This window comes from Jaculus jaculus, chromosome 10, assembly GCF_020740685.1.
Source record: "Jaculus jaculus isolate mJacJac1 chromosome 10, mJacJac1.mat.Y.cur, whole genome shotgun sequence".
Classification (NCBI taxonomy): domain Eukaryota; kingdom Metazoa; phylum Chordata; class Mammalia; order Rodentia; family Dipodidae; genus Jaculus; species Jaculus jaculus.
The window spans coordinates 3,350,143-3,376,393 of record NC_059111.1 but is presented as its reverse complement, the minus strand read 5'-3'; the positions used below and the strand labels follow the sequence as shown (position 1 = coordinate 3,376,393).

General features: G+C 47.4%; 1 protein-coding gene across 2 annotated transcripts in view; it reads left to right on the top strand.

Moving 5' to 3' along the window:
- Window positions 1-26,251, top strand: part of Rab27a (RAB27A, member RAS oncogene family) — a 65,756-nt gene that overhangs the window by 23,374 nt on the left and 16,131 nt on the right. The window contains exons 2-3 of one of the 2 annotated variants that reach the window (XM_045160407.1): window positions 8,869-8,991; window positions 26,065-26,238. In XM_045160407.1, coding sequence (XP_045016342.1) covers window positions 26,086-26,238 — 153 coding nt within the window. In that variant the 5' untranslated portion in view covers window positions 8,869-8,991; window positions 26,065-26,085. The remainder of the gene's footprint in view (window positions 1-8,868; window positions 8,992-26,064; window positions 26,239-26,251) is intronic. The other variant, XM_045160408.1, reaches the window with a different exon arrangement.

Sequence of the window (26,251 nt, the reverse complement as noted above, 5' to 3'; positions counted from 1 at the left end):
GTACACAGGCACACAATGAACAAGGCCCCAGCGACACACCCATGTACACAGCTGCACCTTGAACAAGGCCCCAGCGACACACCCGTGTACACAGGCACACAATGAACAAGGCCCCAGTGACACACTCGTGTACACAGCTGCACCTTGAATAAGGCCCCAGCGACACACCCGTGTACACAGGCACACAATGAACAAGGCCCCAGCGACACACCCATGTACACAGCTGCACCTTGAACAAGGCCCCAGCGACACACCCGTGTACACAGGCACACAATGAACAAGGCCCCAGCGACACACCCATGTACACAGCTGCACCTTGAACAAGGCCCCAGTGACACACCCGTGTACACAGATGCACAATGAACAAGGCCCCAGTGACACACTCGTGTACACAGCTGCACCTTGAACAAGGCCCCAGCGACACACCCATGTACACAGATGCACCTTGAACAAGGCCCCAGTGACACACCCGTGTACACAGCTGCACCTTGAACAAGGCCCCAGTGACACACCCGTGTACACAGATGCACAATGAACAAGGCCCCAGTGACACACTCGTGTACACAGCTGCACCTTGAACAAGGCCCCAGCGACACACCCATGTACACAGATGCACCTTGAACAAGGCCCCAGCGACACACCCGTGTACACAGCTGCACCTTGAACAAGGCCCCAGTGACACACCCGTGTACACAGATGCACCTTGAACAAGGCCCCAGTGGCACACCCGTGTACACAGGCACACAATGAACAAGGCCCCAGTGACACACCCGTGTACACAGGCACACAATGAACAAGGCCCCAGTGGCACACCCATGTACACAGGCGTGCCTTGAACGAGGCCCCAGGTGGTCCTGCCGCTGCTGGTCTTGGGACCGATAGGTTAAGAATCACTGCTTTAGAGAATTACAGATAGTCCAGAGACTCACAGACAGGAGACAGGGTTAGGGTTAGAAAATGGAGGTTCGGGGAGCCACTGGCAGGTTTCATGGAGGAGAGTGATGGATCTCTCTTTGGAAAGAACGGTTTGAGTATGGTGTGGACCAGAGGTATGCAGTCAGCACACCAAATAAGTGGTTCATCATAGTCATCCAGAGCAGACATGGTACAATGAGGAGCCAGGGCGGAGCAGGAAAGCTGTGCGGGAGTTGGTGGCGAGTTGGAAGTGGGGGAGGAAGAGGAGAGGAGTCACTGAGCACTGCGATTTCCGGGTGTGCTGGGGTTGCTACTGAAGACCAGGAAAAGAAGCAGGGAGAGCCAGGGAGGGGGCCGTGTGCAAAGGTGTTCAGGAGATGTCTGGGCACCCCTCCCATAGAAAGTCTTGCAGTCTGAACGCCAAGGTCTAGTCAGCGATCTAGCACTTTCCATCCTGCCCTTACTTCATGTGATCTCCCATGCTGTTTGTTTGGGTACGGCATTACCTGTGCATGACACAGTGGCGCACGCCTTTAATCCCAGCACTCAGGAGGCAGAGGTAGGAGGATCACCATGAGTTCGGGACCACCCTGAGACTACATAGTGAATTCCAGCTCAGCCTGGGCTAGAGCGAGACCCTACCTCAAACAATCTAAGACCATAAAAAAAGAATATTATTATTATTTTTTGTTTGTTTGTTTCCTCAGGTAGGGTCACACGCTAGCTCAGGCTGAGCTGGAATTCACTATGTAGTCTCAGGGTGGTCCCGAACTCATGGTGATCCTCCTACCTCTGCCTCCTGAGTGCTGGGATTAAAGGCGTGCGCCACCACACCCAGCTTGAAAATCATTATATTTGTAAAGGAATCATTGTAAGAAAACTGATGTGCTTTTTTTTGTTGTTGTTGTTCATTTTTTATTTATTTATTTGAGAGCGACAGACACAGAGAGAAAGACAGATAGAGGGAGAGAGAGAATGGGCGCGCCAGGGCTTCCAGCCTCTGCAAACGAACTCCAGACGCGTGCGCCCCCTTGTGCATCTGGCTAACGTGGGACCTGGGGAACCGAGCCTCGAACTGGGGTCCTTAGGCTTCACAGGCAAGCGCTTAACCGCTAAGCCATCTCTCCAGCCCTGATGTGCTTTCTTGACTGGGAGGAGAGTAAGAATTGACTGCTTCCTCCAATCCCCATCAGGGGTTAATAAAGCCCCATGGGACTGATCTTAGTGAGCCTGGCAGGGGTGGAATCACTTGACTGCTTTGTGGGGCCTTATGACCAACAGCTGAGACGAATTAGCTGGATTGAGGGTTTTCACAGAGATGCCTGGCTTTGAATGTGGTTAGGACAAAGTGCTTTTCAAAAGATTCCCTAGAAAGACTTCTTGGTGGGCTGTTCTGACTTTAACATTTCTCCGCCTGAACATCAGATAGCAAGTGACCTTGGTGAAGAGGGCATGTGACTGGAAGCTATCAGTTGCTGTGGCATTGGTGACTCCAGTCTCTGAGGTTTGAGAAAACATAACCAACGATTCTCTAGCGTGCCACGGTATGGTTTTGCTCTTTTCTTTCTTTTTTGTTTTTTTTTAATGGTAGGGTCTCTCTCTGGTCCAGGCTGACCTGTAATTCAATATGTAGTGTCAGGGTGTCCTTGAACTCACAGGGATCCTCCTACCTCAGCCTCCCGAGTGCTGGGATTAAAAGCGTGGGCCACGACTTCTTTTCTTTTTCTTGTGGTTCTGAGCTTTACTGTGCCAGTTATCAGGTAAAATTATGTGCAATTTCTCCTAAAATACATATTGTTACTGTTTTTAAACTGGATTACTTAGAAATATGCATTTCTCTTGTTATTGGTCCCATCTCCCCACCACAAGCAGTCAGGCCATCCTCCTACTTTAGGCTCCTCAAGTGCTGGGATTAAAGGTGTGTGCCACCATGCTTGGCTTCTGATAACTGAATCAGGGTCTCATGTTGTGTAGGCTGGCCTTGAATTCCTGATCTTCTTGCCTCTGCCTCTGAAATACACACATTGAATGACCAGGGAGTGTGTACAAATACTGAGTGAATTTTTCCTGTGTTTTGATAAAGTAATAGGTTGAGTAAGAGAGTTCCCTAAATAATCAAGTTATTCTTTTAAAACAATTATTTATTTGTGTGTATGTGTGTGGGCATGCCAGGGTCTCTTGCTATTGAAAATGAATGCCCACTCTTGCTTTACGTGGGTTGCTGGGGAATTGAACTCTGGGCTGGTAGGCTTTGCAAGCAAGCACCTTTCACCCATTGAGCCATCTCTCAAGCCACAATAATTATGTTATTCTGAGTGTCTTGCTCATCCTCTTGAGAACCTTATTCATGAAAATTCACAGTTAGTCTTAGGTTTTCAGTGCTGGTCATAGCTTGATGGAGGAATGCTAGTGTGTGTTTTCTTTCGGGTGACTTAAAACTGCCTCCCGTTAATTGTGGTGGTTTCCTAAGGGCACGTGGCTGTGTAGGGCAAGGTGAGTATGCTTTAGCATTGAGCGCCAGAGCACAGAGTGTGGAAGATCAGGACGATGCGCAGGCCGGGCAGTTCCGTTCGCTCTGTTCTGGGCTGTCCTTGCAGCTCCCAGGGCTGTGATGACAAGAGTCCTGGCCTGGGTGCCTCCCGGACGTCAGCACCATGGGTTGCCGTCTCCCCGCCAGGGAGTCTAGAGGTCCACCGGCCAGGATGGCTCCTCCTGAGAGCCTGGAGGGGGATCCGTTCAGGCTCCCCTGGGCTTGTAGAAATGGTCTTCTTCCTGTATCTTTCACTTCTTCCCTCTGTGCATGTTGGTGTCTCTATTTCCTCTTTTTATTTTATTTTATTTTATTTTATTTTATTTTATTTTATTTTATTTTATTTTATTTTATTTTATTTTATTTTATTTTATTTTATTTTATATTATCATGTTTTGGATTCGTTGAGCCCATGCTGACCTGCAACTCAGTCCCCAGACTGGCCTTGAACTCACAGCAATTCTCCTACCTCAGCCTCCCTAGTGTGTCTGCCGCAGGCAGAGACAAGGGGTCAGACGCAGCCTTGCTGGCCAGTGGGCGTCCCCAGGTCTGCCTGCCTGTGTTGTCACCATCTCCGCTTCCTCCCTCCCCAGACCGGGGGTGTGCTCCTGGGAACGCTCGCCTCCCCACCCCGCTTCTGCCATCCCACCTGAGCATTATGCTCGCGAGACATCTTCTCCCGTTGTCCCTTCATCTTCCCTGGGAATGTGGCTGACGGGGAGCCAGCGTCGCGGCACAGCCTGACAGCCCAGGCTGCAGCCGGTGGGGCGGGTCCTGCCCTGCGGGCCTCTGCTGCTGGCGGCCAGGTGGGCCTCGTGCGAACCCGCACAAGCGGGCGCTGGGGTGCAGCCGTGTCCACAGGCTGGGCTTTGTCTGTGTTTCTCTCCTTCCCCGTTCCCTGCCCCGCCAGGCCTCCTCTCTCTCCTGTGTCTCTGCCACGGTACTGGCAACCATTCTTGGTCACTGTCCATCACCCAGGGAGTGACAGGAGAAAGTCCAGACTCCAGGAGGCCCGCAGCTGGGCACTCATGGAGGCTCTCTGCCAGGAAACTGCCCTGCCTCGCGTCCTTCTTCAGTCTGTCTTGCGGCAGCTGACATGTTGCATGTCCCTCGCTCTCTCCAAGGTCCCAGGAAACAATGTTCTTATTCCTCCTTTTTTTTTTTTTTTTTAAGGTAGGCTTTCGTAGTAGTCCAGGCTGACCTGGAACTCACTCTGTAGTCTCAGGCTGGCCTCAAACTCACAGCGATCTTCCTACTTCTGCGAGTGCTGGGGTTAAAGGTGGGCGCTGCCCCGCCAGGCACCTCATTCCTTCTTGCAGGCGTGTGTGCCCTTTTCCAGATGTCAGTCAGACCCGGTTGCTGAGGGGTCGCGCCCTCACGCTGTACTGAGACTGGCTGCATTCAAAGCTTGGTCCTGTCACTGACCGGCTACGTGACTTCTGGGCAAATTAAAAGCAAAACAAAACAAGCAAGAAAACATTTTAACAAACAAACAGCAGGGCTGGAGAGGTGGCTTAGCAGTTAAGGCGCTTGCCTGGGAAGCCTAAGGACCCAGGTTTGACTCCTCAGTACTCACAGAAGCCAGATGCACAAGGTGTCACATGTGTCTGGAGTTCCTCTGTAGTAGCTAGATGCCCTGGCATGCCAATTCTCTCTCAAATAAATAAATAAAATATTTTTAAAAGATAGCAAAAGAATAGTCAAGGCAGGACTGTCTTCCTTGCTATGTCTACCCAACACTTCCAGAGGTTAGACAGTCATGTAAGAAATTTGTATATATGTAAGTATTATATATAAATATATAAATATTGACTGGACATGGTGGCACATACTTTTAATCTCAGCACTCAGGAAGCTGAAGTAGGAGGATTGCTGTGAGTTTGAGGCCAGCCTGGGACTACAGAGTTCCAGGTCAGCCTGGGCTAGAGTGAGACCCTACCTAGAAAAACAAACAAACAAACAAACAAGCAAACAAAAAGGAGAAAGAACCCAGTAGAAAAGCAGGAAGGACATGAATGTGCTTTTATATAAAGAAGTTGGAAATTGAGCCCAACATATTATAAAAAGATGCCCGTGGGTTGAAGAGATGGCTCAGTGGTAATAGACACTTGCTTGTAAAGCCTGCCAGCTGGGACACTCCCCAGTCCCCATGTAAAGCCAGATGCACAAAGTGGCACATGAATCTGCTTGTAGTGGCAAGAGGCCCTGACATGCCCACTCTCTCTCTCTCCCTGTCATTTTCTACTCACCAGTTAAAAAGATACGAATACTTAAAAAAAAATACCCATCCTTATTAGCACTCCAAGAAATGCATATTTAGGGCCACAAGGTAGTGTCACTTTGAGAAGTCTGAAAGCAAACTCCAGATGTTGGTAATATGAAACTGGGAGTGTCAAAGGACTACTGGGTTCTTGAAGACTTCTTGTTTTGGTGTATGCATGTGTATGTGGTGTATGTGTGTGCATTACGTGTGTTTGTGTATGGGAGGGTGCACTGCCCACGTGTGCACATGCAGGTGGAGGCCAGAGGCCAACGCTAGCTATCTTCCTCAAACACTCCCCGCCTTGCTCTCTGAGACAGGGTCTTGCCCAACCTAGAGCTCACTGAGCCGGCTAAACCAGCTGACTGGCTTGCCCAGGGATCCTCCTCTCTGCTCTTCAGCCTCTTCAGCGCAGGGGTACAGGCATGCGCCACCCTGGCATTTTATGTGGGTGTGGGGATACAAACTCAGATCCTCTTGCTCACATGCAAGCGCTTTATCCATCAAGCCGTCTTCCCAGCCCCAGAGCCCTGAGTTTGACCCGAGGAGATGCCATAGGCAGGAGACAAGAGGCTGCTACGTGGGCAAAAGGATGTTGCTGTCTTCTCCGCTCTGTCTCCCGGATTGCGCCGAGAAAGCTCCTCCCAGCGGAAAGATGATGTCCGGAGACAGAACGTCATGGGCCTGGATGAGCAGCTGCTCTGTGTGACTCAGTCTGGCTGAGGACGCGCTGCCGTGGTCCTTGCGGTCTTGTTCATGCTGCACTTACACGAGGGCTCCTCCTCTGCGCCTGTCCCCAGGAGAGGGCCCATGGGGGCCTTTCACTGTCGGCCGCTTTGCTTCTGTTCAAGGACTAAAGTAAATAAAACTGGGTTTGATGGTGCACGCCTTCAGTCCCAGCACTTAGGAGGCAGAGGTAGGAGGATCGCTGTGAGTTCAAGGCCACCCTGAGACTACAGAGTGAATTCCAGGTTAGCCTGGGCTGGAGTGAGACCCTACCTCAAAAAAAAAAAAAAAAAAATTAATGCAGCAGGAATGGGGCTGATATTTTTGTTTTGTTTTATATCTATCTATCTTTCTGTATATAGATGTAGTTTTAAATTTTTGCTTGCATGCATGCACATGCCCCGGTCTGTTTCTCCTCTGCCTGGTCTTGTTTTGAGCTGGAATTTCTTTTTACTGTTTTGGAACTTTCAGGGCTCTGCTGATTCTCTGATCCCTGCTGCCCCAGGGGACTGGGGTTACAGGTGTGCATGGCCACACCCAAGCTATTCAGTGTGGGATCTGGGGCTGGAGAGAGAGCTCTGTGTTTAAGGCGCTTGTTTGTAAAGCCTAACGACTCTGCTTTGATTCCCCAGTACCCACAGTACACGGTGACACATGCATCTGGAGTTTGTAGCAGCTGGAGACCCTGGTGGGTCCATTCTTTTTTTTTTTAATATTATTATTTATTTATTTATTTATTTATTTGACAGAGAGAAAGAGAGAGGGAGGGAGGGAGAGAGAGAGAGAGAGAGAGAGAGAGAGGGAGAGAATGGACATGCCAGGGCCTCCAGCCACTGCAAATGAACTCCAGACACATGCACCACCTTGTGCATCTGGCTTTACATGGGTCCTAGGGAATTGGACCTGGGTCCTTTGGCTTTGCAGGCAAGCACCTTAACCACTAAGCCATCCCTCCAACCCCCATTCTTTTTCTCTGTCTCCTCTTTCTCCTTCTCTATCTCTGCTTGCAAATAAATAATAATAATAATAATGATGTGGGATCTAGAGATTTGAACTAGCAGTTGCAGGCCCCTCAGTCTACCAAACCACTGAGTCATCCTTCCAGGTCTTGCCCCTCTCTCTCTCTCTCTTTCTCTTCTTCTTTTTTTTTTTTTTTTTTTTTGTTGTTGTTTTGTTTCTCTGAGATAGGGTTTCGCTCTAGCTCAGGCTGATCTGGAATTTACTCTGTAGTCTCAGGGTGGCCTTGAACTCATGGCGATCCTCCTACCTCTGCCTCCTGAGTGCTGGGATTAAAGGCGTGTGCCACCACGCCTAGCTTTGTCTTATTATTTTTTTTTTAATTTTTATTTGTTCATTTATTTGGTTTTTCAAGATAGGGTCTTGCTGTAGCTCTGGCTGACCTGGAATTCACTATGGAGTCTCAGGGTGGCCTCGAACTCACGGTGACCCTCCTACCTCTGCCTCCTGAGTGTTGTGTAGTCCAGCCTGACCTCAGACTTACTGTGTAGCTGAGCATGATTTTGAAGTCCTGGTCCTCCTGCACCCAGTGCTGCAAGTGCAGTGATTACGGGCTGCCTCACCACACCCAGCTGTGGGTGCTTTTTAAGCACTTCTCTATGACATAGCTTTGTTGATAACTCACTCTACCTTCCTCAACCCAATATCACCATGTTTTTCCTCCACAAATCCGATGCTGGCCCACAGACTTCTCTTGCTCAGCCCAAGTGTCCACATGCCGACCTCAAATGTCCCATTCTGTGAGCAATAGCATTTTGCCCTTCTAGTCACCTGAGCTTCATACTTTAAAATAATTTTTTTTTGTTCATTTTCATTTATTTGAGAACAACAGACAGAGAGAGAAAGAGGCAGAGAAAGAGAGAGAGAATGGGTGGACCAGGCCTCCAGCCACTGCAAACAGACTCAGACATGTGTGCCCCCTTGTGCATCTGGCTAACGTGGGTCCTGGGGAATTGAACCTTGAAACAGGGTCCTTAGGCTTCACAGGCAAGCGCTTAAGTGCTAAGCCATCTCTCCAGCCCCTGAGCTTCATTCTTTGGGGTTCTTTTTGCCACATCCTTGTGTAGCCAATGTGGCACAGTGTTCCGGTTTGTTTGTTTATTGCTTTGGCTTGTTGGGACAGGGTTTCACTGTGTCACCGCCTGCATCTATCTCCCAGGAACTGGGGTTACAGACATGCACCGCCACTTCTCTCCACATCTCTCCAGTTGTCTTACTCACATGTCTTGACATGATTAGCAGGGCTCCCCAGAACTTGTGGAACTGAAGTGAAAGTGCGCGTTGAGCCAGGGTGTGGCTCAGTGGTAGAGGATGTGCCCAGCGTGTGTAAGGCTCTGGGATGGACCCCCAGCACGGCAAACAAAACCACAAGCTAGGCCCGTGCCCCGAACACTCTGTCCTTCCTGTTCTCACCTTCTAGCTGAATCCTGCTGGACATCCAAGGTGGTCAGCTCAGGTCCTGGGTCCCACTTGAAGCCGTGTTTGGATTGCTCCCTTGTCCAGCTTCCAAAGTGTACTTGTCCTGTGAACAGCTATCGTACAGGTAGGTACCCAGTAATTTATGGCTTATACAATGTGTTCATAGAATGCATCCTTTAATCTTTGCAGTAATTTGCAGTCTATTCTAGGCTGGTGAGATGGCTCAGCAGGTAAGCCTGGCAAGCCTAAGAACCTAGGTTCGATTCCCTAGTACCAATGGAAAGCCAGATGCACAAGGTGGCGCCATGTGTCTGGAGTTCATTTGCAGTGGCTGGAAGCCTAGGGAGCCCATTCTATCTGTCAACTTAATAAGGCCCGGCGTGGTGGTCCACGCCTTTAATCCCAGCACTCAGGAGGCAGAGGTAGGAGGATTGCCATGAGTTCGAGGACACCCTGAGACTCCATAGTGAACTCCAGGTTGGCCTGGGCCAGACAGACCCTATCTCAACCCCCCAAAAGATGATAATAATAATTAACGAATAAAAATAGGTAAAATATTAAAAAGAATTCCCATTCTGAAGAAACAGGTTGGGGAGGCTAGGAGATTCCCCATGGTCCATGGCTCAGACATAAAGAGTGGAGCTCAGGGCCATCGGCTCTTTGTCCACTTCCCTTTGATGCCCCATGCTGGGTGTCCGCATGGTGTGTCGGGTGTTTTGCTCTCTGACTTCAATAGCATTCGCCTTTTGTTGTGCCTGAGTTCATCTTGTCTCTTCACCTGAGTCCACAGCTCCCTGAGAGGAACGACTGGAGCAGGGGTGTCTATCGTGCCCCCCATAGTCGGGCACGTGACTCTGGACACGCAGTAGTCATCAAACACTGCCGAGTTGCAAGCAGTTAAACTAACCTAAAATGTGCAGCTGTCTGAGGAGCCCAGGATGCTGTTTTGTTTGCTTCTGGATGAAATCAGCAGGGAACAGACTTTGGAAACTTGGGAAGGAAGAGGCTGTTAGAGGAAGCCACAGGGCAGGAGCAGTTAGCATGGGAGTGACATCTGGCCAGTTGTCATCCTAGTAGAGAAGCAGTACCCAGGAACACGGCTCAGGAACTGTGCGACTTTGCCGGAGACATGAAGCAAGTGGGGGCGGGGCCGGGTGGATGAAGTAGTGAAAATCCAAGCAAGGATGTGTCAGACGCAAACCGTGAGAACTAGCTCGAGCTAGCATGTACATGTTATAGGTTACATACATGTAACAAACAGGGTATGTAGGTTATTTTCACTCAATTGTGAAACATTTATAAAACACAACTCATCTTGGGCTGAGGATGTAGTGCAGTGGTAGAGCATGTGCCATAAGCAAAACAACCTTAAATCCCCCCAAAATGATATAAGGTGGGCCATATTTACTGAGCACTATGCAACTGGATTAGAAATCAAAAGTACTGGGCTGGAGAGCCAACTCTGTCTGACCGGCTGGTGTAGAGGTTGAGGAGGCAGCTGCAGTTGTCCCTCGAGCTCTGCGTGTGTAAACGCTAGGCACACCCACTCTGTAAGTGGCCACTGTCAGAAAGGCAAACAGTGGACTCTAATATCCTGCATCTGCATACTGCATAGGTGGAACAGGGAAGGACTTCTCCAGAAGCCATAAGAAATAGACTTGATTAGACCTTGTCCACTAGGTAAGTTACTTTTCTTTCCTTTGAATTCATCTGTTAAAAAATATATTTGCCTCTGGGCATGGTGGCGCATTCGGGAGGCAGAGGTAGTAGGATCGCTGTGAATTCGAGACCACCCTGAGACTACATAGTGAGTTCCAGATCTGCCTGGGCTAGAGTGAGACCCTGTCCTGAAACAACAACAACAATAGATAGATAGATAGATAGATAGATAGATAGATAGATAGATAGATAGATAGACAGACAGACAGACACATGGATAGATATTTGCAGACACTTAGACATGTATTGTGTGTAAAGAGGACTAAACAATAGCTGGTGGGTCACACACAGCTCACTGATACCTGATGGCACAGGCTAAGAATTCTAGGATCCTTACTAATGGTGTTTCAACATCAGGAAGTACTATGATTTTCTTAGCCAATTTCACTGTTTTTACAAGAACTGAGTTGGTGTAGAGTGGGATAAAAATACTTATTTGTTTGCACATTGTGTGTGTGTGTGTGTGCGCGCGCGCGTGTGTGTGTACACACACATACTGGGGGCTTCTTGCTGATAAATACGAACGCCACACACTTGTACTACTTTTTGCATCTGGCTTACATGGGTGGTCTGGGAATTGTACCCAGGCTGGCAGGCTTTGCAAGCCAGCACCTTTCACTGCTGAGCCATCTCCCAGGCTCCGGGTGGAGGTATTTACAGCTGCCGTGTGCTGAGCTTGTGTTGTGCTTCTGTCCACTTGCTGCCTTTCATCCGCATCGGGTCGAACAGCCAGCACAGTGCTGGGGAGCTTGGGTTTCTGATGTGGCTCAGCTCCCATGGGTAGCAAGGAAACTCTACTAGAAAAACAGAATTTGGGGAGCTGGGGAGATGGCTCAGTGGTTCAAGGCACTTGTTTACATAACCTGTGGACCTAGGTTCCATTTCCCAGTATCCATGTAAAGCTGGGGCAGAAACACCTGTGCATGCAAATCAATAAATAAAGTAAAATTAGAAAGAGAAAAGTGGGGCTGGAAAGATGGCTTAGCAGTTAAAGGCTCTTGTTTGCAAAGCCTGACTGCCTGGGTTCAATTCCCTAGTACCGATGTAAAGCCAGATGCATAAAAGGAGTTTATTTATTTAAGAGAGAGAGAGAGAGAGGCAGATAAAGAGAGAGAATGGGCACTCCAGGGCCTCTAGCCACTGCAAGCAAACTCTCAAAACATGTGCCACCTTGTGCATCTGGCTTATGTGAGTACTGGGGAACTAAACCAGGGTCCGCTCCATAGGCAAGTGCCTTAAGTGCTAAACCATCTCTCCAGCCTGAAATAGAAGTTTGAAAAGGAAAGCAGAATTTCCTAGAGACACAGCAGCATGCGAGCTTTCAGGGAAGGCCTGACGTGGGAACTTTGAGTGGCAGCTCACTGTGAGCTCTTGTGTGAGACCAGCTTCTGCCACCCTAACGGGTCTGAGAAGACGACTTGGAGCCGTGGAGCCAGAGGTCCAGACAACGAGAGCAGCGGGGCCGCAGCATGGGAGGTAGAATGCGGCCTGAGTGCGTGGAGCGCGGTGTTTGTTTGACTGAAGAGATGTGTGCGGCTGGCCGTCGCGTGGCTGAAGACATGGAGGCCTTGCCTGGTCCTGAGAATGAGGGTGGCCGAGGGGGGCTGTGGCGTTATCTGGTGACCCTCATGGCCAGGCCAGTGGTTCATCTTCTCCTTCCAAGTAGGGTGTGTGGGGTGGGAGGCTCACCGCTGCAGTCCTCTGTGTGTGTGTGTGTGTGTGTGTGTGTGTGTATGTGTGTGCGTGTGCGTGTGCGTGTGTGTGTGTGGTTACAGCCCATCTCATCAAGGAAGAGTTAAACATAGTTGTGTCCTATGTTGAAGAAGTTGAGGGTGAGGGTGTGGTGCACACCAGTATGTAATTGCTGAAGAAGGTGGGGGGTGATTATAGTACACTATGAACTTTACTCTTTTCATTTTTTCTCTCTCTCTCTCTCTCTTTTTTTTTTTTCGAGTTAGGGTCTCACTCTAGCCCAGGCTGACCTGGAATTCACTATGTAGTCTCAGGGTGGCCTCGAACTCACGGTGATCCTCCTACCTCTGCCTCCCGAGTGCTGGGATGAAAGGCGTGCGCCACCACGCCTGGCGCCATTCTGCTTTGTCTTTGTGCACGTGTGCGCGTGCGTGTGTGTGTGTGTGTGTGTGTGTGTGTGTGTCTGTGTGTGTGTGTGTGGTGTGTGTATATGTGTGTGTGTGTGTGTGTGGTGTAGGCACCTGCATGTGCCTTTGCAGCACGTCATGCACTTGCCTGCAGCCGGGACACTCGTCTGCGGTGGACATTGAGTGTCCAGCTCCATAGCTCTTCCACCCTTTCTTATTTTGAGCCAGAGAGTCTTTTATTGATTCCAGAGCTTGCTGATTTTCATAAGCCTGGGCAACTCTGGTCTCTGCCCTTTGAAGGACTGGGGTGACAGGCCTGTGTGGTCCTGCCCAGCTGCTTACGTGGGATCTGGACATTCAAACTCGGGCAGAGTCAGACCTTCTGAGACCCTCATAGTTGAGCAGGAAGTGCTCTTAACTGCTGTGCCATCTCCCCAGCCTTTATTTATTTATTTTTTTTCAAGGTGGGGTCCTTAGGCTTCACAGGCAAGTGCCTTAACTGTTAAGCCATCTTTCCAGCCCCATACTTAAATATTTTATTTATTTATTAGAGAGAGAGGCAAGCACCTTAACTGCTAAGCTATCTCTCCAACCCTAATGCTATTCTTTTCTGTCTTTAGTATTTTTTCGAGGTAAGGTCTCACTCTAGCTCAGGCTGACTTAGAATTTACTATGTAGTCTCAGGGTGGTCTCGAACTCACAGCAATCTTCCTACCTCTGCCTCCCGAGTGCTGGGATTGAAGGTGGGTGCCACCACACCCAGTTCTAATGCCATTCTTTATATGGAGAGGAAACACTAGGCATGAAGCCATCTAGGCGCAAGTACGTACAGGGATGTTCAAGCCTGCTGTGGACGCATACGCAGCTGTGGCATGTTGGTTTGTAGCCAGGCATCTTGATGCTCTCTGCCCACAGGCAGGCTGTGGGTTCGGCTGGCTTTTGGAAGAGGCCGTTTCCAAGGTCCATGTTTCGCTGTCTTCCATGTGCCCATAGGAAGCAGCCAGTGACCAGGAGTAGACTTTCACTGAAGTCTTGGAGAGGATCCAGCCGCATGTGTCGCTGAGAGGCTCTCTTCGCCGTGGGCTGGTCATTCTACCACAGTGACATATGGCTGCTGTCACATTATTTGAGATATTACTCAGCAAACCAAACAGCCACTCCTGTTTCCATCATAGCACCTATATTTTATGCACAGCGTTCCCATTATACTATCTTGCACCAAGGGTTAATTTGCCACAATTTTTTAAAAATTATTTTTGGTTTTTTGAGGTAGAGTCTCACTCTAGTCCAGGCAGACCTGGAATTTACTATGTAGTCTCAGGGTGGCCTTGAACTCACAGCGATCCTCCTACCTCTGCCTCCCAAGTGCTGGGATTAAAGGCGTGTGCTACCACACCTGGCTCACACGTCTTAAGTACTATAGTACATAGTATTTTGATAAATTTACTTTCCTTAACTCCCTAAAAATACTCATGTTGATCCTAAAAGAGGGTTTGGCAGCAAGTAACCAAATAATGTGTTTTGAGTAAATGAGTCAATGGTCTGTGTTAGCAGATAAAGGCAGCGTCTCACCTAAGTCTTTGACTGTTCTTTCTAAACATCTGTCGGGAGTTGTTCCAGGTCTCTTCTTCCTGCCTGTGGCAGCCATCTTGCTTGGCTTACAGAGTCTTATAGGTCACCCACTAAGGGATGGGGACATTTTAGAAATACAGGTCAACTCCTAGAACAAGAGACAGGAGCCTTCTGCTTTAAGCATGGAAGTACTGATCACATTTCCTTCTTTCTTTCTTTCTTTCTTTTTTTTTTTTTGGTTTTTTAAGGTAGGGTCTCTCTCTGGCCCAGACTTGGAATTAACTCTGTAGTTTCAGGGTGGCCTCAAACTCATGGGGATTCCCCTACTTCTGCCTCCTCAGTGCTGAGATTAAAGGCATGCACCACCACACCTGGTTCTTTTTTTTTTTTTTTGAGGTAGGGTCTCATTTTTAGCCCAGGTTAACCTGGAATTCACTATGGAGTCTCAGGCTGACCTCAAACACACAGTGATCATCCTACCTTGGCCTCCTGAGTGCTGGGACTAAAGGTGTGTGCCACCACACCTGGTATCACTGACCATATTTCTGTGCCAGTAATTGGCATGTCAACCTACTTCTCCAGGCAGATCCTGGGCACAGAACATTGCATTCTGTGAAAGCACATGTGGCCATGAGGATCCCACACTTCTTACCCAAAGAAGCGTCCCGTCCAAGGGTCCCAGTTTCTACACGAAAATCATTTGAGGCAGGGGTTGTGGGGAGAGTGAAGCCCATAAACAACATTAGGAATACTAAAATATCTCATTAATTATTCTAAATAATTCAAAAAACAGGGCCTGGGGATATAGCTCAGTTGTTAATGTGTTCTCAGTTTGACCCCCAGTATGCCATAGAACTGAGCATGGTGGCCCATTCCTATAATTCCAGCACTTAGAAGGTTGAAGCAGGAAGACCAGAAGTTCAAGGCCATCTTTGGCAATATAAGGAGTTCAAGGCCAGCCTGGGATACATGACACCCTGCCTCAAAGCAAACAATAATAATGACAAAAAACCCAGGGCATTTCTTTATAACATACTTCATATTTCTTTTCATTTTTTGAGGTAGGGTCTCATTGTAGTCTAGGCTGACCTGGGACACACTCTGTAGTCCCAGGCTGGCCTTGAACTCACAACATTCCTCCTACTTCAGCCTCCTGAATGCTGGGATTAAAGGTGTGCACTGAGGAGATGGTTCAGCAGTTAAAAGTGGTTGCCTTGCAAAGCTTGGGGCTCGGGTTCCATTCCCCAGTACTCACACAAAGCCTGATGTACAAAGTGGCACATGTATCTGGAGTTCATTTGCAGTGGGAAGAGGCCCTGGTGCCATTCTCTCTTTTTCTCTCTAAAAAAATCTATATATATACATATACGTATACATATATGTATGTATGTATATATATATACACATACATACACATACATACATACACATACACATATCTTAAAACCTGGCTGGTCCATCTAGAGTAGATTTAGAATGATTTTGCTTAGTGATAGGCAACACTAATGATACAGGATTGGGGTGTCTTTGAGACCCATGGAGCCTTTCTGGGCTCTTAATTGGGCTGAAACTTGGGAGTAAAGGTGCTGGATGTTCACAGCCAAACAAAACTTCCACTGGAGGCAGTGCCTCCAGGATATTGTCTTAAGAATTCAACGAATGAAAAGCAGAGACCATAGAGGGTGAAGTTTAGAAAGGTTTTATTGCAGAACTTAAGAGAAGGAAGGAAGGCAGAGGTCCTTGATTGGGGTCTTTTATGGGAATTTGCTGGGTTGAAGCTGGGCTGATCAGTCCAGGCCTCATAGCAGATATCCAGGATCTTCTTGGAAGGGGGGAATTTTCTAGAGAAGAAGAGATAAGAAAAGTCCAGATGTCCCTTGTGCTGTTTTAGTGTCTAGAAAGGTGGAAGCTTGGAGGACTCTTTAGGGAAAAAGAGACCAGGAGAGACCAGACTCCCTCCCAGGACAGCACTGCTCTTACTTTAGGGAGCCCCGTTACCCTTAAGCCGCTTCAGTAAGGTTGAAGTATTTGAAATTTGGCAGAGAATTTGTGCAGGTATATGTGTGGGGAGGGGAGGGGGGAAAGAGAACTATCTCTTTCTATTCCCTTCTTTTCTCCTTTTTCCCCTTCCTTTTCCCTTTTCCTTTCTCCCTCCTCTTCATTTTTGACAAGGTCTTGTATATAACTCTGGCTGGACTGAGATTCTGTCGGTAGCTTAGCCTTGAATTCACAGCATTCCTTGTGTCTCAGCCTCCAAGGGCTGGAATATCAAGCTCACCTCTACCTTTCTTTGTTTTTTTTTCTTCGAGGTAGGGTCTCACCCTCACCGTAGCCCAGGCTGACCTAGAATTTACTATGCAGTCTCAGGGTGGCCTTGAACTCATGGTAATCTTCCTACATCTGCCTCCCAAGTGCTGGGATTAAAGGCATGCACCACCACACCTGCCTACCTTCCTTTTTTTTCGTATTTTATTTGTGTATTTTTTTTAAAGGCATGAACCACCACGCCCCGGTTTATTTTTATTTTTTAGCGTTTGTTTTATTTTTATTATTTTTATCATTTATTTATTAGAGAGAGAGAGAGAGAGAGGCAGATGGGCACACCAGGGCCTTCAGCGGCTGCAAATGAACTCCAGATGCACGCACCATTTTGTGCATCTGGTTTACGTGGGTCCTGAAGAATCGAACCTGGGTCCTTTGACTTTAGCCACTAAACTATCTCTCCAGCCCTTACTTATTTATTTGAGAGAAACACAGAGAGAAAGGCAAATATATATATGGAGAGAGAGAGAGAGAGAGAGAGAATAGGCATGCCAGGGCCTCCAACCATTGCAAATGAACTTTAGACACATGCACCACCTTGTGCATCTGGCTTACATGGGTATGGGGGTATTGAACCTGGGTCCTTAGGTTTTGCAGGCAAGCACCTTAACCACTAAGCAATCTCTGCAACCCAAACTCTGCCTTTTTAACTGCACTCACATTCTTCTATCTTATTTCCTAGAAAACAATGAAAATACATTGTGAATTTTTTTTGCTACTAGGAGTTAAACCTAGGCCCTCATACATGCTAGGTAAGTCTTCTGCCCCTGAATTAGAACCCTCTTAAAACCCTTCTCTATAGCCTTTTTTAACTTTTTTTTTTTTTTTTTGAGGTAGGGTCTCACTCTAGTTTAGGATGACCTGGCACTCACTTGGTAGTCACAGGCTGCCCTCAAACTCACAGCAGCTTCCTGCCTTCGCATCCCAAGTGCTGGGATTAAAGGTGTGTTCCACCATGCCCGATTTAATCATATTTTGAGGCAGGGTCTCGGTAAATTGCTCATTGAACTCCCTTTATTTTTAGCAGCTTAGGCATATCTTGAACTTTCATTGACTGCCGAAGAGGTAGCATTACAAGGCCTGTGCCTCCAGGCTGGCCCTCCTTATTTTTCAAATACAGAAGGTTATGGACTGTCTCTCCCTCAGCAGTTATCACTGGCTCTGGGTGTTCCTTGCTTTCCATTGTTGGGCTGACTGACAGTGAGGGTGGAGAGCATTTGAGACAATATTTGTGGAAGGAGGAGAGATAAAAGTATGCCAATAAAGCCGGGCATGGTGGTGCACACCTTTAATCCCAGCACTCAGGAGGCAGAGGTAGGAGGATCGCCGAGAGTTCGAGGCCAGCCTGAGACTTCATAGTGAATTACAGGTCAGCATGGGTTAGAGTGAGACCCTACCTCAAAAAACCAAAAAAAAAAAAAAAAAAAAGTGCCAATAGCAGAGTCTGACTAGTCCCAAAGTGGGTGCCTGGAACTTTAAGACACTAGTTCCTCAAGGAGGTATAGAACTGAAATGTGTGGCCTTAGGTTCAAGTGTACCACAACAGATGTCCTTCTTTACTTTTCCTTCTTCTTTTTAAAAACAAAATTTTTTTTTTGACGTAGGGTCTCACTGTCACTCTAGCTCAGGCTGACCTGGAATTCACTATATAGTCTCAGGGTGGCCACAAACTCATGGTGATCCTCCTACCTCTGCCTCCCAAGTGCTGGGATTAAGGTGTGCACCACCACACCCAACAATAAATAAAATATTTTTTTAAAAAAGAAAAAGAGGGTAGGTGTGATGGCACACGGGACTAGAGAGATGGCTTAGTGGTTAAGGTGTTTACCTGCAAAGCCTAAGGACCCAAGTTCGATTCTTCAGTACCTGTGTAAGCCAGATGCAGAAAAGTGGCACATGCATCTGAAGTTTGTTTACAATAGCTGGAGACCCTAGCATGCCTATTCTCTCTCTCTTAAATAAATAAATATTTTAAAAATTGTGTCATATAGACAAAATAGAAAAGTATGCTACCTAAAATAATGAGATCCTGCCATTCGCAGTGATATGGCTGGAATTAGAACCATTATGTTAAGGCAGATACAGAAGTATGAGCATTCATGTGAAATATAGATAAGAAAATATAAAATAGTTGGACTGGAGGGATGGCTTAGTGGTTAAGGCATTTACCTGCAAAGCCAAAGTGCTCAGGTTCAATTCCCCAGGACCCACATAAGCCAGATGCACAAGGGGGCGCATGTGTCTAGAGTTGGTTTTCAGTGGCTGGAGGCTCTAGCATGTCCACTCTCTCTCAATCTCCCCCTCTTTCTCTCTATAATATGTAAATAAAAATATCAAAAAAAATTTTAAAAGAGAAAATATGAAAATGTTGATCTTGCTGGGTATAGTGGAGCACGCCTTTAATCCCAGCATACAGGAGGCAGAAGTAAGAGTATCACTATGAGTTCGAGGCCACCCTGAGACTCCATAGAAGTTGAGAATGGCATGGTGGTTATCAGAGGCCGGGGGTGGGCGCAGATCAGTAAGTACTGAGGACAGGAGAAGTAACTGGTGTGTTACAGTACAAGCAGACAGCTGCAGATCTCGACCGTGCCCTGAGGGTCTTAGGAAGCTGGATGAAAAGCTTTACAAATGTCACCAGAAGTAAGTGATCAGTGTTTGATAGGGGCGTGTATCCGGCTTACACATATACCATGTGTGAACATAAAGTGTCACGTGGCCTCCACCAGTGTGGATAACTTTTTGTTAAAAATAAATTTAACCGCCGGGCGTGGTGGCGCACGCCTTTAATCCCAGAACTCGGGAGGTAGAAGTAGGAGGATTGCCGTGAGTTGGAGGCCACCCTGAGACTACATAGTGGATTCCTGGCCAGCTTGAGCTAGAGTGAGACCCTACCTCAAAAATCCAAAATAAATAAATAAAAAAAATAAATTTAATGACTGGCTGGGTGTGGTGGTGTACATCTTTAATCACAGCACTCAGGAGGCAGAGGGAGGATGATCGCTGTGAGTTTGAGACCACTCTGAGACTGCAGAGTGAGTTCCAGGCCAGCCTGGCTTACAGCAAAATGATACCTTGAAAAACAAAACTTACTAAATAAATAAATTAATTAAAGCCAGTCATGGTAGCGCACACCTTTCATCTCAGCACTCAGGAGACAGTGGTAGGAGGATCACCATGAGTTCAAGGCCACCCTGAGACTACAGAGTGAATTCCAGGTCAGCTTCGGCTACAGTCAGACCCTACTTCAAAAAAAAAATTAATTAAGTTGAATGAAAAAAAAAAAACAACCAAAAAACTAGCCAAACTGGATATCATTTCCATTTCACATCTGAGGCTAAAGGGATGAAGTACATTTTTGTAGAGTTTCAGGACTGGCTCAACCTTCCCAAGTGCATGAGTGTACCAGCTTAAGTGTGTGTGCATGCATGTGTCTTCATGAGTGTGAGTGCAGATGCCTACACGCTGTGGTCTTGTATAAAGGCTAGAGGCTGGCGCTGGGTGCTGGCCGTCTCCGCCCACCTTCGTCTTCGCTCTACTTGCCAGGCTGGCTGTGGGCTTCCAGGCGACGCTGTGTCTCCCCAGTCGCGCTGCAGACGCTCTGGGGTGGCGCGCGCATGTGCTGCGGTGCGTGGTGGTTTGTGGCGTCCGGGGATCTGAGTCAACTCCCTCACACTCCCAGGCTGACCTCGAAGTCACAGCCATCCTCCTACCTCTGCCTCCCAAGTGCTGGGATTAAAGGTGTGTACCACCACGCCCTGCCACAAAGTAAAGCTTTTAAAACCTGTCCTCTGAATCCACTCATTTCCTTGCAGCTTCCTTATTCTGTAGCATTCTAGTCTGTGTGAACTGAGGCTAGCTTGGTCAGGTGGCCAGTGGCAGGCAGATTATACGGCCTTCAAATTTGCTGGGGGTTTTCCCCAGCTGAGTCTCCATTTGATTGTTGGATCAGGGATCACTGGCCTGTATTTGATCCTTGAAGTGACATGGAGGTGATTTCTCAATCTGGGATGCCCACATCCCTCACTGCCCCCTTCCCCATGGCAATCCACCACCGCAACACTGTTTCTAGCCTTGTGGCCACTGCTAACTTGCGGATGCTATTGTAAGTGGGCACATCAACTGTACTCAGAGGAGGGGAAAATGACTTCAAAACAGAAGAGAGACTACTTGGAAACAAGAAGGGTCTCGGAAAAGGGAGTATAGGGGAGGGGAGAAGAGGAAGGGTGGTGGGAGGGGATTGGGATCATGGTATATTGTCCACATGCGTGGAGGTTTTCACTTAAAAAAAAGCAGGACTAGAGAGATGGCTTAGTGGTTAAGGTGCTTGCCTAAGGACCCAGGTTTGAGTCCTCAGAACCCACGGAAGCCAGATGTTCAGGGTGGCATATGTGACTGAAATTCATTTGCAGTGGCTAGAGGCTCTGGCACACCCATTCTTTCTCTTTCTAGCTCTCTCATAAATAAATAAATGAAAATTTTTAAAAATTTAAAAATTGGAGAAAAAAAATTTTAAAAATCAATCAGCCATGCTATGGTAGGGCTGCACTTTGGGGCACACAGTGTCCACAGTGAAGGTAATTTACAATTAATTTTTTTTTTTTGTCGTTTTTTGCTTTTTTGAGGTAGGGTCTCGCTCTATCCCAGGCTGACCTGGAATTCACTATGATGTCTCTGGGTGGCCTTGAATTCACAGTGATCCTTCTACCTCTGCCTCCTGAGTGCTGGGATTAAAGACATGCGCCACCATGCCTGGCTACAATTAAAATTCTTGAGAGAATTTTTGGGTTTTTCAAGATAGGATCTCACTCTAGCTCAGGATGACCCGGAATTCACTATGCAGTCTCAAGGTGGCCTTGAACTCATGGCAATTCTCCCACCTCTGCCTCCTGAGTGCTGGGAATTAAAGTCATGCACCACCATGCCTGGCTGAGAGCTTTTTTTTTTTTTTTTTTTTTTTGGCACAAATTATAAAACAAACTTGGTTTTTGGTGCTTCTGATGATCATGTTAGTCTCGTCAAGAACTGTTTGAACATCTCCAGGAGTTTGCACAAGTTTTTGATTTTAAATATATTTTATTTATTTGAGAGAGAGAGGGAGAGAATGGGCGTGCTAGGGCCTCCAGCTACTGCAAAACAAACCCCAGATGTATGTGCTCCCTTGTGCATCAGGTTTACGTGGGTCCTGGAGAGTTGAACCTGGGTCCTTTGGCTTTGCTGGCAAACACCTTAACCACAGAGCCTCTCTCCAGCCCTGCATGAGTTTTATTTGAACAGTATGGATGGCCAGAACAAGCTAGAAGCAGTCTGATAAAACAGCAAATGCAGTGTGGTTGGAGGGAGATTGAATTATTCAGAACCGACTGGACTCTGAAAAGCATATCCTAAGACACAAAACTTACATGAAAGCCAGGCGTGGTGGCACACGTCTTTAATCCCAGCACTCGGGAGGCAGAGGTAGGAGGATCGTCATGAGTTTGAGGCCACCCTGGGACTACATAGTGAATTCCAGGTCAGCCTGGGCTAGAGTGAGACCCTACCTCGAAAAACCAAACCAAACCAAACCAAACAAAACAAACACCTTACATGAGCCAGTGAGAACCTGCTTGTGCAGGTCAGATTCTGGGCAGTTAAGAGGAAGCTCAGAGAATTCTGGTCAGTACACATGGCTTTAGGGGAAATGGTCAGCCAGAAATAGCAAACCTCGTTTAGCTTGTTCCCCCCCCCCCCCCCCCGAGGTAGGGTTTCACTCTAGCCCAGGCTGACCTGGAATTCACTATGCAATCTCAGGGTGGCCTTGAACTCATGGCTATCCTCCTACCTCTGTCTCCCAAGTGCTGGGATTAAAGGCATATGCCACCATACCTGGTAACTTAAATAAAATTTTAAAAAAGTAAAAGACTCTATGAGGCTGATTAGACCTTCATTAATTGTTTTTGTTGTTGTTCATTTACTCTGAGTCACATCTGAGTGACCATGGCCCGGAACCACAGGCCCAGGTTGCCCCAAATCGCATGTTCCAGCATGGAAGTGGTTGCATGGACATTTATAGCCACGGAACAAAAGGAAGTCAGGAATTAAGGCGTTTCTCTCGAGTCTTTTGGAAGGAGAGTCGAATGGGTGTTTACAGCTCAGCCGAGAAACTCTGCTGGAGGTTTCAGAGGTTATCCAATGAAGTTCTTAGCTTTCGGGTGGGTGGAGGCTAGTCAATCCATTTCAAAGGTTTTACCGGATTGTTAAAAGGATGTTATTTAAGATGTGGGGTTGACTGTGAATGGCTGAGTTCTGGGGGTGCAGCATCCTAGCTGTTCACATTCATGAGGGCCTCAGCCAGCGTGGTGGTGGCGCTGCCTTATTCTCAGCACTCGGGAGGCAGAGGTAGGAGGATCTCCTTGAGTTCAAGGCCGCCCATAGTGATTTCCAGGTCAGCCCGGGCTAGAGCGAAACCCTATCTCGAAAAACAGAAAATCAACAACAACAAAAACAATTAATGAAGGTCTAATCAGCCTCATAGAGTCTTTTACTTTTTTTAAAATTTTATTTATTTATTTGAGAGAGAGAGGGAGAGATTGGGCTCAATGGGGCCTCCAGCCACTGCAAAGGAGAACTCCAAACATGTGCACCCCTTTGTGCATCTATCTGCCTTACGTGGGTACTGGGGAACTGAACCTGGGTCCTTTGGCTTTGTAGGCAAGCACCTTAACTGTTAAGCCACCTCTCCAGCCTCACAGAGTCTTTTTCATCAGAGTGGCTCCTTCACCCCACCTCTACCCAGGGAGCTTCAGGGCACACTGAGTACTCAGTATTTCCTCAGAATTGTACTTGGTACTCCACAAACTATCTCATTTAGTCCTCAGAACAATTGTGTGAAGTAGCATGCATCACCTTTCTTTTCTTGGTCTGTTTATTTATATGTGGTATGCGTGCACATGTGTATGCATGCTCATATATGTGTGTATGCATGTATATGGGGTGCATGTGTAGGCCAGAGGCTGATGTCAGGTTCTTTCTTAGTCATTCTCCACCTCATATTTTAATTTTGATTCTTTTAGTTTTTTTTTTTTTTTTTTTTTTTTGAGGTAGGTTCTCACTTTAGCCCAGGTGGATCTAGAACTCACTCTGTAGTCCCATTTGGCCTTGAACTCACAGAGACCCTCCTACCTCTGCCTCCCAAGTGCTGGGATTAAAGGCGGCACCATCACACTTTCACCATAAGCCCTTTGCCAACCAAGGCATCTCCCAGGCCATTCTTCTTGTCTGAGAATGGAGACTGTAAGTTGGAGGACCAGAGATATCGAAATGGTTGTTCAGGGTGCACTTGGTTCAGAGAGCCCTGCCTGAGTACATGCATCTCCTACAAGGCTGCCGAAGCAGGCACGTCCTTGCTGCCGGGCCGGAACACCCAACAAAAAAGGGTTTATGTTGGCTTAAAATTCTGAGTGGAAGCTCCGTCATAGCAGCGAGGCAGGGGAGCAAGGCGCCATCAGGAAGCTGGCTCATGTTTTCACATGTCAGCAGCAGAGAGGAAGGAGCAGGAACAACCGGCAGGGCTGGACCATAGTCCACACAGCCCCCAGTGACACACCGCCTCCGGCAAGGCTCCACTTCCCAAGTTGCCAGCAGCTGAGCACCGGTGTTCAGAACTCACGAGCCTACACCTACGGGGTTATTACATTCAAACCACCGCAGCTGCCTTCCAAGGACCCATACTACCAGCCCGTTTCAGGTGTGATATGCACTTGTAAAGAAATGAGTCGTGAACTTGAAGCCTTGGGTCTAGCAGGCATTGGTTCAGAGGGGGGAGATCAGGTTTCAGACTGTGCAAATCAGTTAACCTCTCTGCATTCAATCTTATCCTTTAGAAAACCAAAACCCAAGATCTGAGTGTTTATTTTCAGATCCAGAAAACAGATATTTATTATAAAGGTGAATAATTCTGAGAAGTCTAAACTATAATTAACATTAGTGGTCCTGTCTAAACCTTCACTTTGTGGTATTTGGTTTGTTAGTGTTTCACCTATGATGTCTTGGTTAGTATTACTTTCAGGAATAGAAAACAAAAGTCAAAAGATCATTGGCAGCTGGGCATGGTGGTGCACACCTTTAATCTCAGCACCAAGAGAGGCCGAGGTCGAAGGATCACTGGGAGTTTGAGGCCAGCCTGGGACTACAGAGTGAGTTCCAGGTCAGCTGGGACAGAGCGAGACCCTACCTTGAAAAATCAAAAAACAAAAACAAAAAGCAAAAAACAAAAAACAAAACAACAACAACAACAAAACTAATATGATTCTTCACCCATGAAAATTACATTGTTAAATTGTATTTACCAAGTTTATTTATTTATTTTGAGGTGATCCTCCTACCTCAGCCTCATGTGCCACCACGCCTGGCTACGTTTTTTGTTTTGTAGTAAAAACATAGTGGGTCTGGAGAAATGGCTGTGGGCAAAGTGCTTACCATGCAGGCACGAGGGCCTGAGTTCAGACCCCCGGCATCCTCATAGAATGCCCGGTATGGCGGCACACACCTGGAATCCCAGCTCTGTGGTGGCGGATACAGGGGATCCCCAGCACAGACTGGCGGCTGGTCTAGCTGAACTAATGAGGTCGAGGGCCTGAGAGACCATTTCAAAGACGAGGTGGAGAGTGTCTGAGGAAGACACTTGACATTGATTTCTAGCCTCCACATGGTGAGCACACGTATGCAGTGCACCCATACCTGTGCCCACAGATATGCACAGCACACATATGTACATGCCACCCCCCCACAGTTATAGGTATGACCAACTTTTTCCAAACAAACAAAAGTCAATGAAGTACTATGATGTCTTCCATCACACCAGAGGACACTCCCATTTCCAAATATGAGATGCGACCTGGGTCCGCTTTCAGTTCTGAATGCTTATTTCTGAATAGCTTGTAGCCAAGTCAGATGGTTCACTAGGGATGTTAGGACGTTTGCTCTCATGTAGTCATCTGTTGGAGAGGAATCCTGTCACAGGCCAGTGATAGTGGTGCCTGCCCCTGCAAGCAGGAGCTATTATGGTAGGAGGCCGTCCTCTGCAGCGCCACCCTGAACAGACAAAACACAAAACCTACACAAGCTAGTGCACACCAGCAGTACTTAGGCAGCTGGGTGTTCTCGCCTATTATTTTCTTGTGTGTGTCTGTATATATATGTGTGTGTGTGTGTGTATATATATATATATATATATATATATATATATATATATATATGTATATATTTCTGATTTTTAAAAATTTATTTATTAGAGACAGAGAATGGGCATGCCAGGGCCTCTAGCCATTGCAAACAAACTCCAGAGGCATGTGCCACCATGTGCATCTGACATGTGGGACATGGCGAATTGGACCTGGGTCCTTAGGCTTCGCAGACAAGTGCCTTAACCACTGATCCATCTCTCCAGCCCTCACCTGTTATTTTCTGATAGATGTTATTGCTGCTCGCTTCCTTGTGTTTTGCAGGTGAAGCTCAGGATTGTCAGTATGTCTGACGGAGACTATGATTACCTTATCAAGTTTTTAGCTTTGGGTGACTCTGGGGTTGGGAAGACCAGCGTCCTCTACCAGTACACAGATGGGAAATTCAATGCCAAATTTATCACGACAGTTGGCATTGACTTCAGGGAAAAGAGAGTGGTAAGTTCTGGAT